The 24,048-nt window shown below is 36.1% G+C and overlaps 2 protein-coding genes across 3 annotated transcripts; both read left to right on the plus strand.

Annotated features, from left to right (window-relative positions):
• The first annotated feature begins 7,028 nt into the window (after positions 1 to 7,028).
• On the plus strand, positions 7,029 to 11,403 carry LOC148837054 (vomeronasal type-2 receptor 26-like). Of its 2 annotated transcripts, none has more exons than XM_088914497.1 (6): positions 7,029 to 7,231; positions 7,436 to 7,730; positions 7,822 to 8,634; positions 9,595 to 9,822; positions 9,968 to 10,091; positions 10,490 to 11,403. In XM_088914497.1, exons 1-6 carry the CDS (start codon positions 7,029 to 7,031, stop codon positions 11,401 to 11,403), a joined length of 2,577 nt encoding a protein of 858 aa, XP_088770623.1. The 2 variants fall into 2 exon arrangements, with proteins under 2 accessions (XP_088770623.1, XP_088770624.1); XM_088914498.1 differs by having other exon boundaries at positions 7,134 to 7,231; positions 9,968 to 10,154; positions 10,454 to 11,403.
• Positions 11,404 to 16,933: 5,530 nt separating this feature from the next.
• LOC148837055 (extracellular calcium-sensing receptor-like) lies at positions 16,934 to 22,738 on the plus strand. Its single transcript, XM_088914411.1, has 6 exons — positions 16,934 to 17,136; positions 17,323 to 17,617; positions 17,709 to 18,521; positions 19,022 to 19,249; positions 19,384 to 19,507; positions 21,819 to 22,738. Exons 1-6 carry the CDS (start codon positions 16,934 to 16,936, stop codon positions 22,736 to 22,738), a joined length of 2,583 nt encoding a protein of 860 aa, XP_088770537.1.
• Positions 22,739 to 24,048: the final 1,310 nt, after the last annotated feature.

Below are 24,048 nucleotides of genomic sequence, written 5' to 3' on the forward strand. Positions count from 1 at the left end.
AACCAGGACAACTACTATGTTTAAGGTAAGCCTTTTTATGAAAGAAGGTTATAAAACACATAATACCACATTCCTCTAAATGAAATCAAACATAATTGTATATCCAAAAAATGTGCATGATACTGCATAAAATATTATCAAACAACTACAGATATACTGTAATAATACATTTTTTAACAGGTAATGCTTTGCCCCTACAGTTTGATTCCTGAAGAATTCAAATATGCTCAAACGCTGATGTTTGCTATTGAAGAAATAAATAACAGTTCTGAAATTCTTCCTGGTGTCTCTCTGGGCTATAAGATTTACAATGCTTGTTGTTCTGTAGCTTTGGCCACAAAAGCTGCATTAATATTAATGAATGAACAACAGGAGGAAAGCGATCATCTAAATAAGTCCTGCACAAAGCCACCCTCTGTTCATGCAATAATAGGACTATCTGGATCATCACAGACGATTGGACTTGCAACAACAGCTGGACCCTTTAACATACCAGTGGTAAGAGAACTGTATATTTTAATAGATATAGAATAAAATGTAGATACTTGTCCCTCAGCACCAATGATCTTCTTTCTCCTTTCTGCAGATGAGTCAGTTTTCAAGCTGTGCCTGTCTCAGTAATAGAAAAAGGTTCCCAACTTTCTTCAGGACAATTCCCAGTGATTATTACCAAAGCAGAGCCCTGGCAAAGCTTGTGAAGCACTTTGGATGGACCTGGGTTGGGGCCATTAGAAGTAACAATGATTATGGCAACAGTGGGATGGCTACCTTTATACAAGCTGCTCAGCAAGAGGGGATCTGTATAGAATATTCAGAGGCTCTTTTTCAAACTGATCCTAGAGATAAATTCCTTAAAGTTGCAGATATTGTTAAGAAATCGTCTTCAAAAGTCATTGTTGCTTTTACACCTTATATAATTTTGGAATTGTTAGTTAAAGAGCTTTTGATACAGAATGTCACAGGTTTCCAATGGGTTGGTACTGAGGCATGGATTACAGACAAGAACCTTGCAGATACAGGCTATAAAGTCCTGGGTGGGGCTATTGGCTTTGCAATTCCAAATGCAGAGATGCCAGGACTTAAAGAATTTATTGTAAATAGTCGACCAGCAAACACTCCTGGGAATACTGGCTTAAATGAGTTTTGGGAAAGTATTTTCAACTGTAGCCTAAATTCTCACAATAATTTTAATGTTAAGCCATGCACAGGAACAGAGACTTTGAAAACAATACATAACCAATATACTGATTTGTCAGACCTAAGGATATCATACAATGTGTATAAAGCAGTGTATGCTATCGCTCATGCACTGCACAATCTGATGACATGTCAAAATGGACAAGGACCTTTTGACAACAGAACATGTGCAAACAAACACAGAATAGAAAGCTGGCAGGTAAGGAAATTATTTTTTTCTGCTCTATGTAAATATTTAATTGGAAAATTTACAAATTTTATAAAACTCATTACTCTATTTTGAATACACAATTCTAATGTTGTTATAAACTAACATTTCTCATAGGTCTATATTTTGGCATTTAGTTACAGTATGTGATTTTGTAATGAGGGACAGATGATGGTAATGACAAGTGAAATTGATATTTGACCCATAGATGTGATGGATTATGTACTTAAACACTTCATATTGCCTACCAATGCATATTTTGCCATGAGGTGTTATGATCAAGATTTTAAAAACTGTGATCAAGTAACAATAACTGCTTCTCACTGTAAAATTAAAACTAATAATAGTCAAATATTAATAATAATAGTCAAAGAGGATACATAGTTAAAAACACTAGAGAGGGATTTGAGGAAATTTATGTTCATGACTTAAATATATTGTCAATGTGGATGATGTTAAATGTTTCTAAGGCCTTCATACAGCAGTGTTATGTTTTTATGTTTTTACTTTCATTTTTATCCTATGTTTCTTAACTACAGGGGATAACTTTTTGTACTTAGTACTGTATATAGAAAGACTTACATATTTTTCTTTCTAAGGGTTAATGTGTGATGAAAGCAAGTATACATACTGTAAGGAAATTAACACTATTTTATTCCAGGTTCTACATTACCTAAAAAGTGTTAACTTCACAACCAGAAGTGGAGAAAATGTCTTTTTTGATGAAAATGGGGATCCAGTAGCACGATATACAATAGTAAACTGGCAAAATAATAAGCAGGGAATCATAACATTTGAAAAAATTGGTTTTTATGATGCCTCTTTACCAGAGGAACAGCAGTTCATACTGAAAGATGTTAATATTGTCTGGGCAGGTAATCAGAGTAAGGTAGGTATTCACCTGAACATTCATACCAGTATTAAAAACAACCTCTTCCAAAATAATCAATTAGAATATCAGTTTCAAAAGTACATTTTTATTAGCTACAATCCTCTCAAAATATAACTGTGTCACAGGTGCCTAGATCAGTGTGCAGTGAGAGCTGCCTTCCAGGGACTCGTAAGGCCATTGAGAAAGGGAAGCCCGTCTGCTGCTTCATCTGCATTCCCTGTGCAGAGGGAGAGTTCAGTAACATTACCGGTAAAGTAAAAATAGTGAAATATAGTTCTTAATACCCATTAACATGATTTTTGCTTAGCAGCTGAAAATAGGTAGACCCTCTATCTTTAAAGACCTTATTTCTGTCTTGATAGTATTTATGTAATATTTCTATTAACCATACATATCGTACAGTACCTGCACTTAACAGAAGTTTAAACATGCAACATTCTTGCTAATGAGATCTTTTTTTATTCTTTAAACCGGATTTAGATTGTTCTCAGAAGTGACTTTAAAGTAATTGCTTTTTTGTATTTCCAACCTTTGTAAAATGATGTGAGATTCCAAAAGGTCTGAAACATGTAAAATTATAGTTTAAGAAATACAGTATAAAGACAATATGGTTTTTCTTTCTCTTTCCAGACTCACTTGGCTGTGACTTGTGTCCTTCGGAATACAGACCAAATGAACAACAAGACCAGTGCCTTGCTAAAACAACTGAATTTTTGTCCTTTGGAGAATTAATGGGAAAACTTCTAGTTACATTTTCATTGCTTGGAACATCCCTAACCCTGGTGATAGGTGTTCTTTTTTTCCGATACAGATTTACTCCAATAGTTAAAGCCAATAACTCTGAACTTAGTTTCCTTCTGCTCTTTTCATTGACAATGTGTTTCCTCTGTTCACTTACTTTCATTGGCCAGCCCTCTGACTGGTCCTGTATGTTGCGCCACACAGCTTTTGGGATCACATTTGTCCTGTGCATCTCTTGTGTTCTGGGGAAAACAATAGTGGTGTTAATGGCCTTTAGGGCTACACTGCCAGGCAATAACATTATGAAATGGTTTGGGCCCAAACAGCAGCGCTTAAGTGTTCTTTTTTTCACGCTCATACAGATCTTCATTTGTGTTGTTTGGTTGGCAAAATCACCTCCTTTTCCTAACAAGAACATGAGCTACTATAGAGAAAAAATCATTTTAGAGTGCAATTTAGGATCAGCTGTGGGATTTTCTGCTGCACTAAGCTATATTGGATTTCTTTCTGCCTTGTGCTTTGTGCTCGCTTTCCTGGCTCGGAAGCTGCCTGATAACTTCAATGAAGCCAAATTCATTACATTCAGCATGCTCATATTCTGTGCTGTCTGGATCACCTTTATCCCAGCTTATATCAGCTCCCCTGGGAAGTTCACAGTAGCTGTGGAAATATTTGCTATTTTGGCTTCAAGCTTTGGGTTACTTTTTTGCATTTTTATTCCAAAATGTTATATTATATTACTTCAACCTGAGAAAAATACAAAGAAACATTTAATGGGAAAAATGCCTTCCAAGTCGCTCTAAGGTCTAAGAAAGTATTATTAAATACTGCTTTCCTTAACACCATCACATATTTTTCTAGATCAATAACATTTACAAGCGTAAGAAAGTTGTAACTTTTGCTCTGATGCAAAACCCTTTCTAAATGTCCCCGTAGGTCATTGTCAACCAAGTAAGATTATATTGTAATGACTTAAAACTGTTACAGATATTGCCTTGTGTTAGATAAAAAGTAGAATGATTTTCTGGTGGCAAACTAGCATTAACTCACAATAGGTAATGTTTTAATGTATGCAAAACAGTTACAGTGTCAGCAGCATGGCATCACACACACACCTGCATAAGCATATTTTATTCTGTGTTGGTCCCTATGTCATGTGACATTGGTGTTGTTTGCCCTTTGCACCCCCCTCCACTTGAATAAATATTATTTTCTGTTCAGTTAATCACTGTACACCAACACATGCATAATAAATTGTAAAACTGAATATTCATTAACCTAACACTAAATAACGTACTGTATGTGCTGTACAGTAAGTGAATCTGTTGTGGGCAACACTGGCCAACCTACTGCTCCAGGGTCCAGCCAGGAATGTGGGCCATGAGGAGGTGCTGCGTCAGAGGTCATCTGTGAGGTGTTCAGAAACCCAGATGGGCTTCGTGAAGGGTCAGTTAGTTCATGAGTTCTGCAGGAGGTGCCCGCAATATGTTGTAACGTCAAACTATATAGAAATCACAGAATTTCATTCTAATTATAAATAAAGTTACTTCCTTTTATTGATTTCTTTCTGCTTCTAAAATATCTTTTTAATATGTATGTCATCTTCATGTTATTCATTTTGAATACATTATCCCAATGTCCATGGAAAGCTGTTATGACTACATTTTGTACGTCTTATCAATCTCATTGTTTTCTTAAGATAAAGACAGATATTTCCTTATGTGAAGCACAGATCTGGGTCTTCTTTGATGTATTTCTACGTATACAGTACATTTTCTTTTTAGCATGTATTTCCTCTTATTATAAATTTTGAACATATCATAGATATGTCTATTTGGAAATCTCTCCAGTTACTGTCCTGTATATCTGAATCTGCTATCAGTGCTTACTGCATATCAATGTATCAATCCCATTGTTTTCTTAAGATTGTAACAGATATTTCCTTGTGTGAATAATAAAAGAAACCCCCCCAAAAAATGTCCAAAGTTTATATCACAGAGGACAATAATCTGGAGAACCCAGTCCCACATTGCCACAGGGATCATGCTAACTCCATAGCATGAGAAGCAGGCCATAGAAGGCCAAAATCTAATTCATAACCAAAGACATGCTACCATACTGCTCATTAGGAACAAGTAAAAGGTTTATTCCATGCTAAAACGAGAAGAAGGGAAACACAACATTTCGGCTGTGGAGCCTTTTTCAGGTGTGAGCACACCCGAAGAAGGCTCCACAGCTGAAACGTTGTGTTTCCTTTCCTCTCCTTCCAGCATGGAACAAAACCTTTTACTTGTTCCTTTGCAGCCTCCGCATGCTGATGCAGCTGCCTACAGTACTTGTACTAATACTGTTCATTGCCTACTATTACAGCGATTTCACATTATGATTCTGGGCATTCTGGATATAATAATACATTCATTATACTCACATAGCAGTTCTCTGAACTCTCCACTAAAAGCATTTTACAGGAAATGGTAACTCCTCTCCTCCACCACCACCAATGTGTAGTCCTACACATTACCCCTACCACACAGATATACAGGAAGTGGGAAGGATAACAGAGTAATAAAACCAATTCAAAGATAGAGATTATTAGGTGACACTGTTTGGTAAAAGCCAGTGGAACTTTGGCCAGGACACTGGGGGAACATCCTTACTCTTTCCAGGAAACTCCCTGGGATTTTTAATGCCCATGTAAAGTCACAGCCTTGGCTTTATGTCTCACCCAAAGGGCAGCACATGTTTTACAGTATAGTTTCCCCATCACTATACTGGTTCATTAAGACCCACACAGACAACAAGGTGAGCACCTCCTACTGGTCCCACTAACTAACACCTCTTCCAGCAGAAGCCTTAGCTTTCCCAGGAGGTCTCCCATCCAGGTACTGGCCAGGCTCACACCTGCTGAGCTTCAGTGGGTTGTCAGTTGTGAGTTTCAGGGTGATATAGCTGTTGGCTGATGGCGGGAGCTCTGGAATAGTCCTGGTTCAATAATGGCAGTACTGTTAGATGCAGGAAATTGGTCAAAAAATAGGATGAAAGCACCTGAAAACTGTCATACCTGAGCATGAGAGGTCACTGGCTTTTAGGCTGCTGGGGTGGGAACTGTTTAATTTTATAACCAGGAAGGCCAACAAAGAGCCTGACCTTGTCCTCTTGACCTGTTCGGCACATCGCGTCAATCATTCAGATGGAAGCATCCTACTGTATGTTCTGTGTGGGTCTTAATGTCGACCCTGGGTCTAATATTAATATAATTAGGAAATTGAAACATCTCTGTCTGCTGTCCACATCTTTGGAAAGGAAGGATAGTGATACTCACAACAATCTTTCGGTGGCTAATTACTGCTGTAGGTCATACCAATTTAAATGACTTGCAGTGTGACCTGTAGCCCAGTACTAAAACCTAGACTACACCCAGTCGTTAGACCCTGTATGAGTGAGATTCATATGGATAGAATTAAAGTATAGTATTGAATTTTTCAATGAGTTCTAATACAGTAGGTCTCTAATATTCAATATTTTAAAAACTGTTAGAATTGACATTGATCCTAATTAGGAGCATCTTAGAGTTGTGTTGAAAAAAGAAGATTTTTTTAAAATGGGTATGTGTTACTGTATGTATTCTGTCTGCACTTTGCTTTAGAGAACAATATACTGTATAGCACCTTTAATAAATAGTTTGTTTTATTGTTTCATGCTATCTGACATACAGTACAGTATATTTCTCTTCAGTCTCAGCTTATAAGTATAGTGTACTATTTGTACAGTACCTTTACTCTGATAAGTAAATTAAAATGTACTGTTTAAAGATAAAATAGCATGACTCCCAATGAGCAATTAAACAACTCAATGCAGACTCAATTGTGAGCTCACCTCTGAGAATTAATGCTTTGATGCTTCCATTTAAGCATAAGGGATTTGTGCTTAAGTATAAGTGTCATGAAGTAAATTAGTTTTTTACACAAGAAAGAAAGGAGACAGTCTGAGATGCTGCTGCTTGTGAAATTACTATTGATTTCTTTCTTCACAGGGGCTGAGAAGCCTACTTGTCAACCATATGGAGAACATGTCCAGCCCCAGTTTTCAAGAGATGGGGACATCAACATAGGGGCAATTTTTTCATTCCATAAAAAACCTATTATTGCAAATCCAACATTTATGGTTAACCCAGGACAACCAAAGTGTGAAAGGTAAGCACGTTTTATATAAAAAGTATAATATTTTTAAAAACTATAAAGAAATATTACTCTACTAAAAGGTTATAACTGATTAATAGAGTCTATAATAAATCAGACATCTGCTTATTTTAGAAAATGATGCTAAAAATGTTACTCTTTTAAGTGAAAAAAATGCCAATAATTATTTTAATAATAGCCAGTGCTTTCTTCCTACAGTTTAAATCCTGAAGAATTCCAGTATGCTCAAACTATGATATTTGCTCTTGAAGAAATAAACAACAGTTCACATATTCTTCCTGGTTTGTCTCTGGGATATAAGATTTTTAATGCTTGTAGTTCAGTGGCATTAGCTATAAAAGCTGCACTGGCATTAATGAATGAGCAGCAAGAGGAAATTAATCTAAACAACTCCTGTACCAAGTCACCCTCTGTTCATGCAATAATAGGGCTATCTGGATCATCACAGACAATTGGACTTGCAACAACTGTTGGACCCTTTAACATACCTGTGGTGAGAGAAATAGATGATTTTCAAAGACCATGGACCATAGTGTAGATACTCTTCCTTTGTCGTAATTTTTACTTCTTTCTCCTTATTGCAGATTAGTCAGTTTTCAAGTTGTGCCTGTCTCAGTAATAGAAAGAGGTTCCCTACATTCTTCAGGACAATTCCCAGTGATCATTATCAAAGCAGAGCAATGGCAAAGCTTGTGAAGCATTTTGGATGGACCTGGGTTGGAGCCATTAGAAGCAACAATGATTATGGCAATGATGGGATGGCTACCTTTGTACAGGCTGCCCAGCAGGAGGGGATCTGTATTGAATACTCAGAGGTCATTTTTCGAACTGACTCCAGAGATAAATTCCTTAAAGTTGCCGATATTGTCAAAAGATCAACTTCTAAAGTAATTGTGGCTTTTACATCTTACATAGATTTGGAATTATTAGTGAAAGAGTTTTTGATACAGAATCTCACAGGTTTCCAGTGGGTGGGCAGTGAGGCATGGGTTACACACAGCAGCCTTGCATCAAAAGAAGGCTATAAAGTCCTGGGTGGAGCCATTGGCTTTGCAATTCCAATCGCACAGATACCAGGACTGAAAGAGTTTATAGTAAATGGTCGACCATCAAACACACCTGGAAACACTGGCTTGAATGAGTTTTGGGAGAGTGTTTTCAACTGTACGCTAAATTCTCACACCAATGCATATGTTAAAACTTGCACAGGAACAGAGTCTTTAAAAGAAATAAATAATCAATACACTGATGTATCTGAACTGAGGATATCCAACAATGTGTATAAAGCAGTGTATGCTGTAGCTCATTCACTGCATGATCTAATGTCATGTCAAAATGGACACGGACCTTTTGACAACAGAACATGTGCAAACAAACACAGACTAGAAACCTGGCAGGTAAGGAAATTGTTTTTCTGTTTAGTGTAAAGATTTAAAGGGATAATTAAAAATGTACAAAAGGTTTTAATTAATTTTGAATTAAAAATCATTTAATTCTAAATGATTAACTTTTATTCATTGATTGTGAATGGGCACAGACAATTTCCTCAAATATTTCTGTTGTTTTCCAATTTTACAAGTTTGGGGTGAAGTATCACAAATTATACTAAAAAAGTATAAAAATGTTTTTACTCCTTATTTCTTTTAATTTAATTAAGTCTTTTAGACTGTTCTATGCTTTTCACACAATAGTGTCCCTTCGTTAAGCTGAAATACAATAATATGGTGGTCTTCAATAATAATCACGATAGAACTGTACGAAACACAAAAAGTAATCATTTTGCTTTGATGTTATGTACAGTAGGGAGAAATAAATGATGTTAATGATAAGTGATACCTGATAATTACAGTGATATTTGTGATGTATTTATGATTTATGTATGTGAAGGATAAACAAAAACAACACTTATCTGCTGCTTATGCACTGTACTGTACTTTACCTTGAGTTACCTTAATCTTTTAAAGATTCCACTGAATCTGATTTAAAAAATTCATACATTATAAACCTTGTTTTCACCGAATGTAAGCTATTTAAATAACAGCCTGTGTCCTTCTTTTTCTTTGGTTAAAACATATACAATATTTAACCTCTGATTATGTCTTATATGAGTAAAGGTTTGGAATGGCAGCTTTGTATCAGATCTAATTATAAATAATTTATATTCAATTATACACACACTGTACTGTAGGTTTCCTTACTTTATTTTTTTATCTATTTTATTCAATAAGATAGAAATATAGGTAAGAGTGTAATTTTTTCAGATTATATTCTCACTTTTTAAGGTTTAAATGGTGATGAAAACAAGCATTATCCACTGTATATAGAGTAATATTTTTTGTTTTGTTTTTTTACTCTAGGTGCTACACTACCTCAAGACAGTAAATTTCACAACCAGGAGTGGAGAAAATATCTTTTTTGATGACAATGGGGATCCAGTGGCACGATATGCAATTGTGAACTGGCAGATGAACAAGCAGGGAATCATAACCTTTGAAACTATTGGTCTGTATGATGCCTCTTTACCAGAAGGACAGCAGTTCATAATGAAAGATGTTAATATTATTTGGAAGGGTGATCACACTAAGGTAAAATATTTACCATACTTACTGATTACCATTTTATTGAACTCTAAAGACTGCTCCAGAAAAAAAATACCCACAGAAAATCGACCTCAAACCTACATGAGGGTCCACTGCTATTCTCTCCAACTCAGTTTTCACTGTTTTGCAGGTGCCGAAGTCAGTCTGCAGTGAGAGCTGCCTTCCAGGGACTCGTAAGGCCATTGAGAAAGGGAAGCCAGTCTGCTGCTTCGTCTGCATCCCCTGTGCAGAGGGAGAGTTCAGCAACATTACAGGTAAGGTATAAACATGAGCAAATACAGTTGCTAGTATGTTTGACATGGTGGCACAGAGGTGCAGTGTTTAGAATTACTGCCTCACAGTGTTGGAGCCCAAGGATTTATTTCATGCTATCTGCATGGAGTTTGTATGTTCTCCCCGTGTGCATGTTGATTTTCTCAGAGTGCTCTGGCTTTCTCCAGAGACATACTGGTATACTATGGGTAAACTGGATTTAGTGAGAATGGGCTTCAGTCTGTGTGTAGCACAGCAGTTGGAAATATTTTCTAGGCACATGAAGAAATGAATACTCCAATTTAATATTTATATTAGTATTAATACTAATATTAATTTTAGTATTCATACAATTTACTCCAAGTGAACACTGATAATTTTATTTGTTATCTGTCACCAGACTCCCTGGGATGTACCTTGTGTCCTTCAGAATACAGACCAAATGAACAACGGGATCAGTGTCTCCTTAAAACAACTGAATTTTTGTCCTTTGGAGAACTAATGGGAATACTTCTAGTCACATTTTCATTGCTTGGTACTTGCCTAACTATAGCAATAGCTGTTATATTTTATCAATACAGATTTACTCCAATAGTAAGGGCCAATAACTCTGAACTGAGTTTCCTTCTGCTCCTTTCACTGACACTGTGTTTCCTCTGTTCACTTACTTTCATTGGCCAGCCCTCTGACTGGTCCTGTATGTTGCGCCACACAGCTTTTGGGATCACGTTTGTCCTGTGCATCTCTTGTGTTCTGGGGAAAACAATAGTGGTGTTAATGGCCTTTAGGGCTACACTGCCAGGCAATAACATTATGAAATGGTTTGGGCCCACACAGCAAAGGTTAAGTGTTCTTGCTTTCACACTTGTACAGGTCTTGATTTGTGTTCTTTGGTTGACAATATCACCTCCTTTTCCAAACAAGAACATGAAATACTATACAGAGAGAATCATTTTAGAATGTGATTTAGGATCAAACATTGGATATTATGTTGCATTAGGATATATAGGATTCCTCTCTGCCATGTGCTTTGTGCTCGCTTTCCTGGCTCGGAAGCTGCCTGATAACTTCAATGAAGCCAAATTCATTACATTCAGCATGCTCATATTCTGTGCTGTCTGGATCACCTTTATCCCAGCTTATATCAGCTCTCCTGGGAAGTTCACTGTAGCTGTGGAAATATTTGCAATTTTGGCTTCAAGCTTTGGTTTACTTTTTTGCATATTTCTGCCAAAATGTTATATTATTCTACTGAAACCTGAGAAAAATACAAAAAAGCATTTAATGGGCAAAATGCCCTCCAAGTCACTGTAAGTTCTAAGCAATCTTTTTACAGCTATTAATTCAATTGCAGGTAACCCTTTGTAATTTTATTACAATGAGTACAACGTAATTTCTTTTTCATTTCCCCAATCCAAATTTTTCTAAATCTTCAACTTTTACAATAATGACAATGTTATTGAGTTGTTGAATATGATGAATATGATTGTCACACAAACACAAAACTCTTAGCTCTTGATTAGAACTACACCTTGTTTTTGGGAAACAGACAGCATTTCTTAAATTATTTCATTTTAATCAGATTACTAAAGGCTTCGATATCAATCTCTTTTATTAAATGTTCCTATTATTGAAAATAATCATATTCAAATATTTAAAAAATATTTGTAAAGCTAGTAACTGAACCTTAATGCTTTAGAATTATTTCTTTAGGGGAAAAAAGCATGGGAGTTGCTTTAAAATAAACGTAGTGTGAAAAATCAACAAACCTTCGCATTTACAAACATCTTTTCCAACATTTTAAATATTACTACGCTGTCAGATTGTCTGGATAAAATTACAATAAAATACAACTACAATTGTATAACAATACAATAAAAATAGAATAATAAGAAAACGTTAAGAAAGTATGTGATTTTTCAAATCCTTTAGACATAGTCTGAAGAGTGAGTGAATGAGTGAATGTAATTAAATTTTGTCTATTCACAGAAAATAAATCTTTAGATCACTTGATCAATACTGAAAAAGTGGTGAGAAAGTGGTGAACATGTCAGGCAATGAACCAAGCAACATTACATTAATAAGATTTTAAAAATCAGTTCTGTCAAGCAAGTAAAACCATTCATATAATAGTTAAATGTCACATGGTTATTACTCACACATACAGTATGTTAGGTGACATTCTAGGATACATAATATGTGATATACTGTACTGTAGATATCTCCCAGAAAGGGAAACTACAGTATATCACATATACTGTAGTATATATAATACACTGTATACTATGATAAATTCATAGTAAATGTGCCACTGACGAGTGATTACTACTCTCTGTCATGATCCAGGCATGCAGTCTGTTATTCAGCTTATTTTGCCACATGCATGTTATGGACAACCACCAATTCCAGCAACTTTATATATACTGTATAGATACAGTCAGCAGCCATATCACCCTGCAACTCACAGCTGGCAACCCACGGAAACTAAGCAGGTGTGAGCCTGGTCAGTACCTGGATGGGAGACTTCCTGGGAAAAACTAAGGTTGCTGCTGGAAGAGGTGTTAGTGGGGCCAGCAGGAGGCACTCACCCTGCGGTCTATTTGGGTCCTAATGTCCTAGTATAGTGATAGGGACACTATACTGTAAAAAAGGCGCTGTCCTTCAGATGAGATGTAAAACAGAGGTCCTGACTCTCTATGGTCATTAAATATCCCAGGGCGTTTCTTGAAAAGTGTAGGTGTCTGGGTGTCCTGGACAAATCTCCAATTGGCCTTCACCAATCATGGCCTCCTAATAATCCCCATCTATGAACTGACTTCATAAGAGCTCATTTGAGGTGGATATTCTGTTGCACTATGGTTGCGGTCGCATCATCCAGGCGGATGCTATACATTGGAGGTGGTGGAGCTGTAAAGCGCTTTGAGTGGAGTGTCCAGCAAAGCTCTATATATGTGTAAGGAACTAAACTTTGCAGTGTAAGACAGTCTATTTGCAGCCCTAATATTTCACAAATTGGGCAGGTTACAAGTCCACTGCATATATATTATATTATATTTATTATATATATATGATGAATAGACAGTTTTTTGTTGCTTTGGGAAATCAATCATAAAAAAATTCTACATTTCTTGTGGAGTTCCACAGGGTTCCATTTTAGGACTTCTGCTCTTTTCATTATATATGTTACCTTTAGGTAATTAGGAACCATGGGATCAATTTTCATAGCTACGCCGATGATATACAACTGTACAGTATATCTCTATTCCATCTGAAGATCAAAACTCAGTCAACAGACTAATTGGCTGTGTGTTAGATATTTCTCAGTGGATGTCCCAAAATGTTCTACAGTTAAATCAAGACAAGACTGAAATATTGATAGGTCTCAGCAAGAGAGAGTCCATGTGGCTTCCCAAGCACCTTCAGGTTTGCAGTGTTGTCTGTGAGGGCCGCGTCTCTCCGCTAATCAGTGCTGAACTTCCAGTACAGGTCTGTGGTGCCTGTGATATGTTAAAAGCTGAGTGGCTCGAAGGAATCAATCTACACTCTTTCAATATCTCCATCGTGGGGTTTCTAGCTGCAAACTGAAAACTTATCCAGCATTATCTGGTAATTCTAAAAAAACGGGTGATATAGCAAAGATAATTTATTTATATTTAAATATATTAAAACAACAATTTATTTAAAACATAAATACATTCTGCTCAATTTAGAGTTGTCTCTTTTCTTCCTCAGTCTTCCTGTTATGTTTTTTGAATATATCACCAAAAAAAAGTCTATTTAGACATCTGTCAATTAAATCAGACCCCTATCCGGATTAGTATGATGAAACAATGAGATAGAAAATACTAATACAGTACAAGATTTTCGTGAGAATCTAATATGACTCTAACACGTTTATATTAGAGAGGATAATACATATTTTTCTGACTATTTCAATATAACCACACTGAATCCTATAACATACACATGCATGCAGCCCATCAAGTAAATAACAGCATAATGCAAAAGTATTGGAGCCTTTAGGATGAATAAAGAAGCTACCATAGGAGAAGGTAATTAACTTCAAGAAGAGTAATAACATCCAAGAATCAGATGTTTTGCAAATGTTTATTGATTATTTGTGTATAAGTTTTGGTTTAACCTGCTTGGTAGCCTCCTGGCCATTTTGGGGGGTTTTGGGGCCAACCCCAAAAAAGAAACTTGTGACCTCCCCAAAAAAGCAATGCAAAAACAGAGATGGAAGGAACTTACAGTGAGGAAATATAGACATAATGATAAAAAGAGAAGGCAAACCTTATAATCGCTAGGATGCCTGCTGATGAGCAAAAGATAGGATATTGGACAGACTAGGGGACAATGACATGGTGTCAAGAGCAGCACAGGTCAAGGAAGGGACTTGAGACTGCTTGAACCCCAAAAGACAGAACTGAACCCCACAACCACCAATGCAGAAGAAACATGGAAATACAGATGTTGTGATATGAGGTTTCTAATTTACATTAACAAATAGAAACTGGAACAGCAAATTGCGAGAGTACTTTGAGTGTTAGGAATCAATGTATCATAATAATTCACAATCTCATACACAGATTCTAAATACACAATATACAATTTATTGATATAACACCAAAAACATGCATCAAAACAACAACAATAGTAGAATACATTTGTAAAGTTATCTGTGGTGATTCGAAAAGCTGATTCTTTAGTCAGGGATTACAACGATTAGAGTTGATAACCGCTGAGTGATCCTAGCTCTGAAGGTTAATGTCACGATCGCTAACACCTCCTCTTAAGGGCGCTCCAGCCCTTCCTTGTTCTGCCCCATTGTTTGCACCTGGTCCCTAATCCCGCTCCCCCTTAAAAGCCAGACGCGGACCTTACTCCTGGTTCGTCATTGATTTCAACATCATGAGAGCCCGGGGTCTTGCTGCGTCTGGCTCCGTTATGCTTTTAACTTTCTGTTCCTAGTTCCTGGTTCCCCTCGCCGGTTCCGACCCGGTTCCTGTTCCCCCCTCCCTCCGGATGGATCGCCTGGCTATGAACTTCAGCTCTTGTTTCTGATTTCCCGTTTGGATTTCCTACATGGATTGTTCGCCTGGATTCACTTCCCCTGGACACCTGCACTGCATGGACACACCCCCCGTCTCCAGACCCTTTTACTGCATGACCATTTTTCCTCGTGTCTTCACTATTCTGGATAGTGTCGTCCGCATAGGGCCCGGAAAGAACTGTTCGTGACAGTTAAGCATACATATTGCAACTATAACATTGTTATGGTCTACCTCTTAGGTTTTAATATACAATTTCATATATATATTTTAAGATAACATACATTTACTATCATAAACTAAACAATCTAACGTGTCTGGAATAATAGTTTAACTCTTAAGATTTATAATGTGAATAAAGAAGTTTTATACACAAAGACCCCTTGGCTAAAAAGCTCTAGGAGTTCAAACTTAACACTGAGTAGATGGAGCTACAGTAGACTAGATTGGTGCGTGGTCTCTTACATGGCAATTTGTCAGTGTCACAATGCAGAGAGAGAGGAGAGAGCTTTGTCTAGCATTCCTAAGGACATCTCTGCTGGAACTTAGCATTGCTGAATTTCAGTCTTTTAAATTTCTGCTTGGTTGCACGTGAGACAGGTGGGGAGAAAAATTTGTTTCATCCTGGATACAACTTTTACTGACGATACAGTATATGGATATATAGATGTCGACAAAAAGAATTAAACTTTCTTATTTAAAAAAAAACAGTGGTATCGCAAACACTTGATTTACTTTGTTGCAAAAAGAATATCTAGGGCAAAATTTTGTTATTTTACTGACTCACTCCCCTGGCCTTGGAGAATCTTGGAGAGAAGTTCAAGTCCTGACTAGAACTGCTTGCCACCAAGTGGTTGGAAAAGAGAAGATGAACAGTGAGAACCAACAAAAATTCATTGAGTAAGTTCGGTGCTAGCTTGGAACAACATCACAGTTGTGAGCTTCTTGCTTTTTTCCCATTGTCCCAGTGCATGGGTTTATTCTATGAGAACATTCTACTGCTTGCAACCCCCATGAGTAGTAAGATCTCACAGAAAGTAATTAATTATTATAACTTTAAACAGCTGGGTGAGACTGGCTTGTCTGTCAATATCCCTTCCAAACAACAGTTAATAACTTCCATTTCTTATATGTATCTCTAATATGCAATATATTGTCATTTGTCATTATTCACAACAATTCTAATTAGAAGTCACCTTTGTATTCTTCACATAACTAGTATTAAGGTTATAATCATTTTCAACATCTAGAACTGGAAAATAAGTTATGAATTATTTATTTATAAATACAGAATATATAATCAGTCACCGTGTCAACATATAATGAACACATATCAAATATTCTTTTATTGTAGCTAGTTGAGAAAGAAAAACAGAATATTGAAGAAAAAAATAGAAAAGGTAAAAATATTTGAATATCTGAATATTATACCTGAGAGGAAAGTATATACTGTTGGCACTCTGTTAAAATAAAGGTAGACTCAAGTCAGATGCACCTCCTAAGTGTATTATAATATTTTGTCTTTGCTTTGAAGTGAACAACTAGAAAAAAATCAAATATATTACACTGTTAAGGATCAATAAAAAAAAAACATCCATGGGTGTCCAAATGAGCAATTACACAGCTCCTTAATTTCTGCTTAAATGAAGCCAGGCAATAATTCTCAGACTCTACTCTGAACTCACCTCTGAGAATTATTGCCTGGCTTCATTTAAGCAAATGGGATTTGAGCAAGTATATAAGCACCAGTAAAGAAAATATGTACAGAAAAAAAGAATAGCAATAAGTCTGCAATGTTGCTGCTTGTGAAATTAGCAATGATTTTTTTCTTCACATGGGCTGTGAAGCCTATTTGTCAACCTTATGGAACACAAAACCTGCCCCAGTTTTCAAAAGAAGGAGACATCAATATAGGGGCAATTTTTTCTTTTCATAAAAAAACTGTTGCTGTAAATCCAACTTTTAAGGACAACCCTGGACAGCTAAAGTGCATTAGGTAAGCATTTTTATTAATATTATTATACAAAAGTTAGATGAAACTATTAAAAATATATGATTATATGAAAAAGATAAATCACATTTAAAATTTCAAAATGATGATGGGATATTATCTATACATTATTGTGCATCAGCAAAAAACAATAAAACAACATATGGAATGGGGAATTATTTCTCTCTACAGTTTAAACCCTGAGGAACTGCAGTATGCTCAAACAGTAATATTTGCTATTGAAGAAATAAATAACAATTCTGATATTCTTCCCAATGTGTCTCTGGGATATAAGATTTATAATGGTTGTGGGTCCATAGCTTTGGCTATTAAAGCTGCATTGGCATTAATGAATGAGCAGCAAGAGGAAATTAATGTAAACAGCTCCTGCACCAAGCCTTCCTCTGTTCATGCAATAATAGGACTATCTGAATCTTCACCGACAATAGGACTTGCAACAACTGTTGGACCCTTTAACATGCCAGTGGTGAGGAAACAGTACTTTCTTCAGTTAGTTTAAATAAGAGTGTGCATACGTCTTCTTCATCAGTATTTTACCTTCTTTTCATTTCCTGCAGATAAGTAACTTTGCAACCTGTGCCTGTCTGAGTAACAGAAAGATGTTCCCCAACTTTTTTAGGACAATCCCAAGTGATTACTATCAAAGTACAGCTCTGGCAAAGCTTGTGAAGCACTTTGGATGGACCTGGATTGGGGCCATTAGAACTAACAATGATTATGGCAACAATGGGATGGCTACCTTTGTACAAGCTGCTCAGAAGGAGGGGATCTGTATTGAATATTCAGAGGCCATTTACAGAACTGATTCAAGAGAGAAATTCCTTAAAGTTGTAGATACTGTCAAAAAGTCAACTGCAAAAGTAATTGTTGCTTTTATATCTTATGTAGAACTGGAAATATTAGTAAAAGAGTTTTTTATTCAGAATGTCACAGGTTTCCAGTGGGTGGGCAGTGAGGCATGGATAATGGACAGCAACCTTGCATCAGTAGAAAGCTATAAAGTCCTGGGTGGAGCCATTGGTTTTGCAGTTCCAAATGCAGAAATACCAGGTTTGAAAGAATTTATTCTACATGCTCGTCCATCTAATACACCTGGAAACACTGGCTTAAATGAGTTTTGGGAAAATATGTTTAAATGCAGCCTAACTATCAACAGCAATCCAAATGTTAAGCCATGCACAGGAACAGAGGATCTAGAAGAAATATTTAATCAGTACACTGATGTGTCAGAACTGAGGACATCAAACAATGTGTACAAAGCAGTGTATGCTATAGCTCATTCACTACATAATCTATTTACATGTAAAAATGAAAACCTATCCTTCAGTAACAAAACATGTGCAAACAAAAAGAATTTAGAACCCTGGCAGGTAAGAACAAATCTTATTGTATATATATTTCAAATTATTATTGTAAATTCTGAGTAATAAATTGATTTTTTTATTAAATGTAAATGCTGACTAAGAAGTAACTAACAATGAAGTAGTTCAATTAGGTACAGTAACTGCGTCAGTATGTGTAGGCTGCAGAGGACCAAGTAAAGGTTTATTCCATCCTTAAAAGAGAAGAAAAGAAACACGTTTCGGCTATTTAGCCTTCTTCAGGTGCATACGTTGTGTTTCTTTTCTTCTCTTTTCAACATGGAAAAACACTTTATTTTTTCTGTTGCAATAAACAATAAAGTCTATGTTTAAACCTTTTCCTTTGTTTCTAACCATATTTCAGAAGTACAGATGTTGATGAGAATTTTAGTAAATAGTACACACGCAGATTTTATACAGTATATTCCTTTTTCCTAAGGGTCATAGTATGAGTAAAGTAAAGCAAGCAAAAGTTAAGAAAATTAAGCTAAAGGTTTATTTTGCTCCAGGTGCTATGTTATCTGAAGAGTGTTAACTTCACAACCCAGAAAGGAGAGAATGTCTTTTTCGATGAAAATGGGGATCCAGTGGCACGATACTCACTGATAAACTGGCAGATGAAGAAGGAAGGAATCATAACCTTTGAAACTATTGGACTGTATGATGCCTCTTTACCAGAGGGAGAACAGTTTGTAATGAAAAATGTCAGTATTGTGTGGGCAGGTGGTCACAGTAAGGTAAGGTATTTTCCTGAGTATTCAGACCAAATTCAACAGCACTGCTCCTGAAAAGATAGCCACAGAAAATCTATTTCAAACTTACTTTTCAATCAACTGCTATTCTCTCCAACTCAGTTTTCACTGTTTTGCAGGTGCCGAAGTCAGTCTGTAGTGAGAGCTGCCTTCCAGGGACTCGTAAGGCCATTGAGAAAGGGAAGCCAGTCTGCTGCTTTGTCTGCATCCCTTGTGCAGAGGGGGAGTTCAGCAACACTACAGGTAAGGTATACGTATAGAGAAATACATTATGTATTTATTTTTACTAGCAAAAAATTGGAATTAGAATTTTAATTGTTTTCCAGAGGTGATTGGACTCATATACTTTAAATATTGTAGTTCTATGTTAATGACATAGTGCAGGGAACACTTTTCTTTTACTGTATATTTCACAATGATTTGCTCAGTTGGCCCTTCTGAAATCAACTATACTTACATCTAAAATAAAACAGCCGACAAATACAAAGTGTGGGCATATTTTCAAGAAAATGGAATTGTGTTTTAATAGTCAGAATACCTTATAACCTGAGGAACATTAATAACATTGGAAAATTACTTCTGCAACCAATAGCATTTATTGCTCTGTAAATTCTCTTCAGTAGATATTGTTTTTATTCCTAGTTATTTCTGAGTTATTTTACTATACATTAAAATACTGCTTGAGGAGAACAGTAGATTGAACTGAAGCTCTGAAGGTTAAGAATACATATTGCACTATATTCGATACTTAGTGTAGTATTTGCTTTCTGTTGAAAATGCAGTAGAAGCAATGGAACTTTTTTTCTGCACACTACTAAAATACATGTGTATATAAAACTATTTGAAATATATTTTAAAGATCACATATTTACTGTCACGACCCTAGGTTGGCCGTGTTTGTTTGTTTTTCTGGTTTATTGGATTAATCTGGGTAGAAGACGCTTCCCGTTTTATCGGATGTTGAGCTGCTGGCCCCGCCTCTCGTCTCAAAATAAATTCCAGTTTCCTCCATCTTGACGGTGAACATGTCTCTCACCTTTACAACCATTTAGAAGCGAAGTTTTCCGCTGTGACTTGTGTGGAGTTTGAGTTCTTTTGCTTGCTTATTTGCGGTGTGCATTAATTGTGTTAGTGAGTGTGGACTTTCGTAAGGCAACTGTGGCTTACAGTACATGTTTCCATGGTTGTCCTTCTGCTAATCAGTTTAGTGAGGACAATATATTTTAGATAGTTTAGGGTAGAATAGTGAGTTTAGGTTGCGGAAGACCTTTCTTTGGCTCTGGCTCTTTTATTTTTCGGGCTGGAGTTAGGTTTGCCTTTTCCGTTATGGTAGAGTAGTTTTGCTTGTTTTCTTTTCTTTTCAGGGACTCACTATTATACTGTTTTGGTAAATGACAGAAACGAACCAATACCTGTGTCACCCCTAATTGTCCTGTCACCCTATATCTGCCCCCGGGGAACGGGTCCCAGTGTTTAAATCGACTCCTGTTATTCTTTAAAGTTTTATGTTCACAGCTCCTTCATCCCCTAGTAACTAAGTGAGAAAAAATAAGGTGGGGTCGTAACACTACCAATAGATTATTATAAGGAGTATTTTAACATTTATTGAATTACTTTTTTTTTGAGGAATCACTAAGTTATACTGTTCCATTACTTAAACTACAAATGATAAAGAGGCATTAAATATCCTTTCAAATTAAGCTGTAAACATCTGACTTAAGTTAGGTAAATTGCACGATAATTCATTATTTGATCATTTAATATTAATATGTCATAATATTGTAACACAACGGGGTTCAGGTGGGCGCCCTTGCCGCATTAGGTCGGCCCCGCACCGTCGGGGGCTCGAACCCAGGACTCCCGCGTCACTCGATAGGGACCCAGCCCGGTGAGCTAAAGAGAGATCCCTCTACAGCCCAGTAGCTGTAGTCCTGCTATCACAGGGAAGGGCGGTGACTTCACCTGCTCTGGTAAGCCGGCTCTTACACAGTGCCTGTCGGTCGTAAGCGTTACAATATTAATTTAATTAAAATATATATGTTTAAAATATTTGCAGGCTTCATAAATGTCTTTGTAGGTTTAGTGTTCATGTATACATGCTTTGTGCATGTGAAAGTTAATTTAAGCAGGAAAAGTACATTATTTAGCATCAGAGCAAAACAGCAATGGAGGGCTGCCTTAGCTTCCTTCTCTGTAGTTCTCTTTTAGAATCAAATATTATTAAACATCCATGAGAAAAATAATGTAACTGCCTGTTAATATTAAATGAAAAAAAGTCTTAAATGCATTAATTGTAACTATTAGAAAATGTCATTTTAATTAAATTACTTGTTTGATTCAAGTTAAGACTGTCTTGCTAAAGAAATCATAATACTCTATAAGTATACATTTTTAAAAAACACATTTAATTTATACTGTTTTCAAAAGCCTTTTCAAAGCTTTATTTTATACAACACCATAAGTAAAAATACAAGATAATTTGGGAAAAGCGTGAAATACAGAATATTATATTTAAAAAAAACACAAAGGTCATTTCTTTTTCTTCTCTTTCCAGACTCCCTGGGATGTACCTTGTGTCCTTCAGAATACAGACCAAATGAACAACGGGATCAGTGTCTCCTTAAAACAACTGAATTTTTGTCCTTTGGAGAACTAATGGGAATACTTCTAGTCACATTTTCATTACTTGGAACTTTTCTGACTATAGCAATAGCTGTGATTTTTTTCCGATACAGATTTACTCCAATAGTAAGAGCCAATAACTCTGAACTGAGTTTCCTTCTGCTCTTTTCATTGACACTGTGTTTCCTCTGTTCACTTACTTTCATCGGCCAGCCCTCTGACTGGTCCTGTATGTTGCGCCACACAGCATTTGGGATCACGTTTGTCCTGTGCATCTCTTGTGTTCTGGGGAAAACCATAGTGGTGTTAATGGCCTTTAGGGCTACAGTGCCAGGTAATAACATCATGAGATGGTTTGGACCCACACAGCAGCGGTTAAGTGTTCTTGCTTTCACAATCATACAGGTCTTGATTTGTGTTCTTTGGTTGACAATATCACCTCCTTTCCCATACAAGAACATGAAATATTATGCGGAGAGAATCATTCTGGAGTGTGACCTGGGATCTGCAGGTGCATTCTCTGCTGTTTTAGGATATATAGGATTCCTCTCTGCCATGTGCTTTGTGCTCGCTTTCCTGGCTCGGAAGTTGCCTGATAACTTCAATGAAGCCAAATTCATTACATTCAGCATGCTCATATTCTGTGCTGTCTGGATCACCTTTATCCCAGCCTATATCAGCTCCCCTGGGAAGTTCACAGTGGCTGTGGAAATATTTGCTATTTTAGCTTCAAGCTTTGGCTTACTATTTTGTATTTTCATACCAAAATGTTATATTATTCTATTAAAGCCTGAGAAAAATACAAAAAAGCTTTTAATGTCCAAAATGTCTTCTGTAATGAAAAGTTACTGAAGAAAAGTGTTTTATCCTAAAAATTTACGGGCAGAGCCTTGTTGCAGAAGCAGCTGGATTCTTAGAACAAAGTGTGATAGCACCCAGCGAGTCAAGGGCACTGGATATTTTAATAATGTTTATCTCTGCTTCTTGAAAAAGGGAGTATGAGAAACTATTTGTATAACTACTCTTTTCTTTGCTTAAAGCAGAAACCTATAAGGAATGGAAAATTACTGCTTTGCCTGTCCTTGAAGTGTTGCATCAGCTAAAAAAGATATAAAACAAGGGGCTCTCCCTGCTTGCTTTGGAATCAGCCTTCACTTCTCTGCACAGACCAGTGATTGCTTTTTCCCATATTGCAATATGAATAAATGCCTTACTGAGTGAATGAGAACACTTCTCCTGACTCTTCTTTGATAAAATTCCACGACACTTCCAAGTCTTTCTAGGACCAATTAAACCATTTTCACTATTTGATTTCTAGCAGATACTCCACATTTTCTTTTCCTTTACATATCACCATTTCCTGTCTTTTAGGTCTGTATATTTTACAGCTCGACAAAGTATGACAATGAGGTGTAACTATTGTTGTCAATCATAACTTTAATAAATTTTAATTATGGCAATCTTTCCTAATTTCTGCTCAAGTTTTCCTTTTTCATATTTTGAGACAACCATTTCCTTTTGAATACGATTGTAAAAAAACTATCAAACGTTTTTCACTGAAATGGAATTGTCTGTTTTTTTAAACTTTTTCTGAATTACTTCAGGGGTTCAAACAGAGCTTTAATTTGTATTTTCTATATAAAACTAGGATAGAAATATACTCAGTTTTCATTCATAAAATAGTTTGACTTTTTAATGTAAATAAAGCTACATAATAAATATTAGGAAAAATGTAAAACAAATGCTCAGTATTGTGTAAAACCATTTTGAATGCTAACATATTTATAAAGATAAAATTAAAATCTCAGTCTTGCTTTTTCAACAGAATTTGGTCAAATAGTCACTTGACATGTTAAAAATAAATCTTCCAAAATATAGGAATTTCACTTTATTATTCTCCAATTTATTACACTACTTATATGTGGATAAAAAGATGGTAAAATTGCACATTCAAGACTGCAGTAAAATTAAGAGAAACTTTTTCAGACTTTTTACATTTTGTAATAACTTATGTTTTTACGGAGCCCGGGTATGGGCCATGGGTAGGAAAAAAAAGTTATATCGAGGGAACCACTTTACAATTCATGTGCACGAAATAACTAAATCGTTCCCTTGTTTCCTTTAATTCATGAGCACGAAATAACGTTTTCCAGCTCCTTCGC

Source organism: Atractosteus spatula, chromosome 4, assembly GCF_055471065.1.
Source record: "Atractosteus spatula isolate fAtrSpa1 chromosome 4, fAtrSpa1.hap1, whole genome shotgun sequence".
Classification (NCBI taxonomy): Eukaryota; Metazoa; Chordata; class Actinopteri; order Semionotiformes; family Lepisosteidae; genus Atractosteus; species Atractosteus spatula.

Excerpts from the sequence above, each read along its gene's own strand:
- LOC148837055 (XM_088914411.1), top strand. The coding sequence starts at position 16,934 with ATGTTGCTGCTTGTGAAATTAGCAATGATTTTTTTCTTCACATGGGCT. Across the intron at positions 17,137-17,322 it reads GGACAGCTAAAGTGCATTAG|TTTAAACCCTGAGGAACTGC; the intron begins GTAAGCATTTTT and ends TTCTCTCTACAG. Across the intron at positions 18,522-19,021 it reads AGAATTTAGAACCCTGGCAG|GTGCTATGTTATCTGAAGAG; the intron begins GTAAGAACAAAT and ends ATTTTGCTCCAG.
- LOC148837054 (XM_088914497.1), top strand. The coding sequence starts at position 7,029 with ATGCTGCTGCTTGTGAAATTACTATTGATTTCTTTCTTCACAGGGGCT. Across the intron at positions 7,232-7,435 it reads GGACAACCAAAGTGTGAAAG|TTTAAATCCTGAAGAATTCC; the intron begins GTAAGCACGTTT and ends TTCTTCCTACAG. Across the intron at positions 7,731-7,821 it reads GACCCTTTAACATACCTGTG|ATTAGTCAGTTTTCAAGTTG; the intron begins GTGAGAGAAATA and ends TCCTTATTGCAG.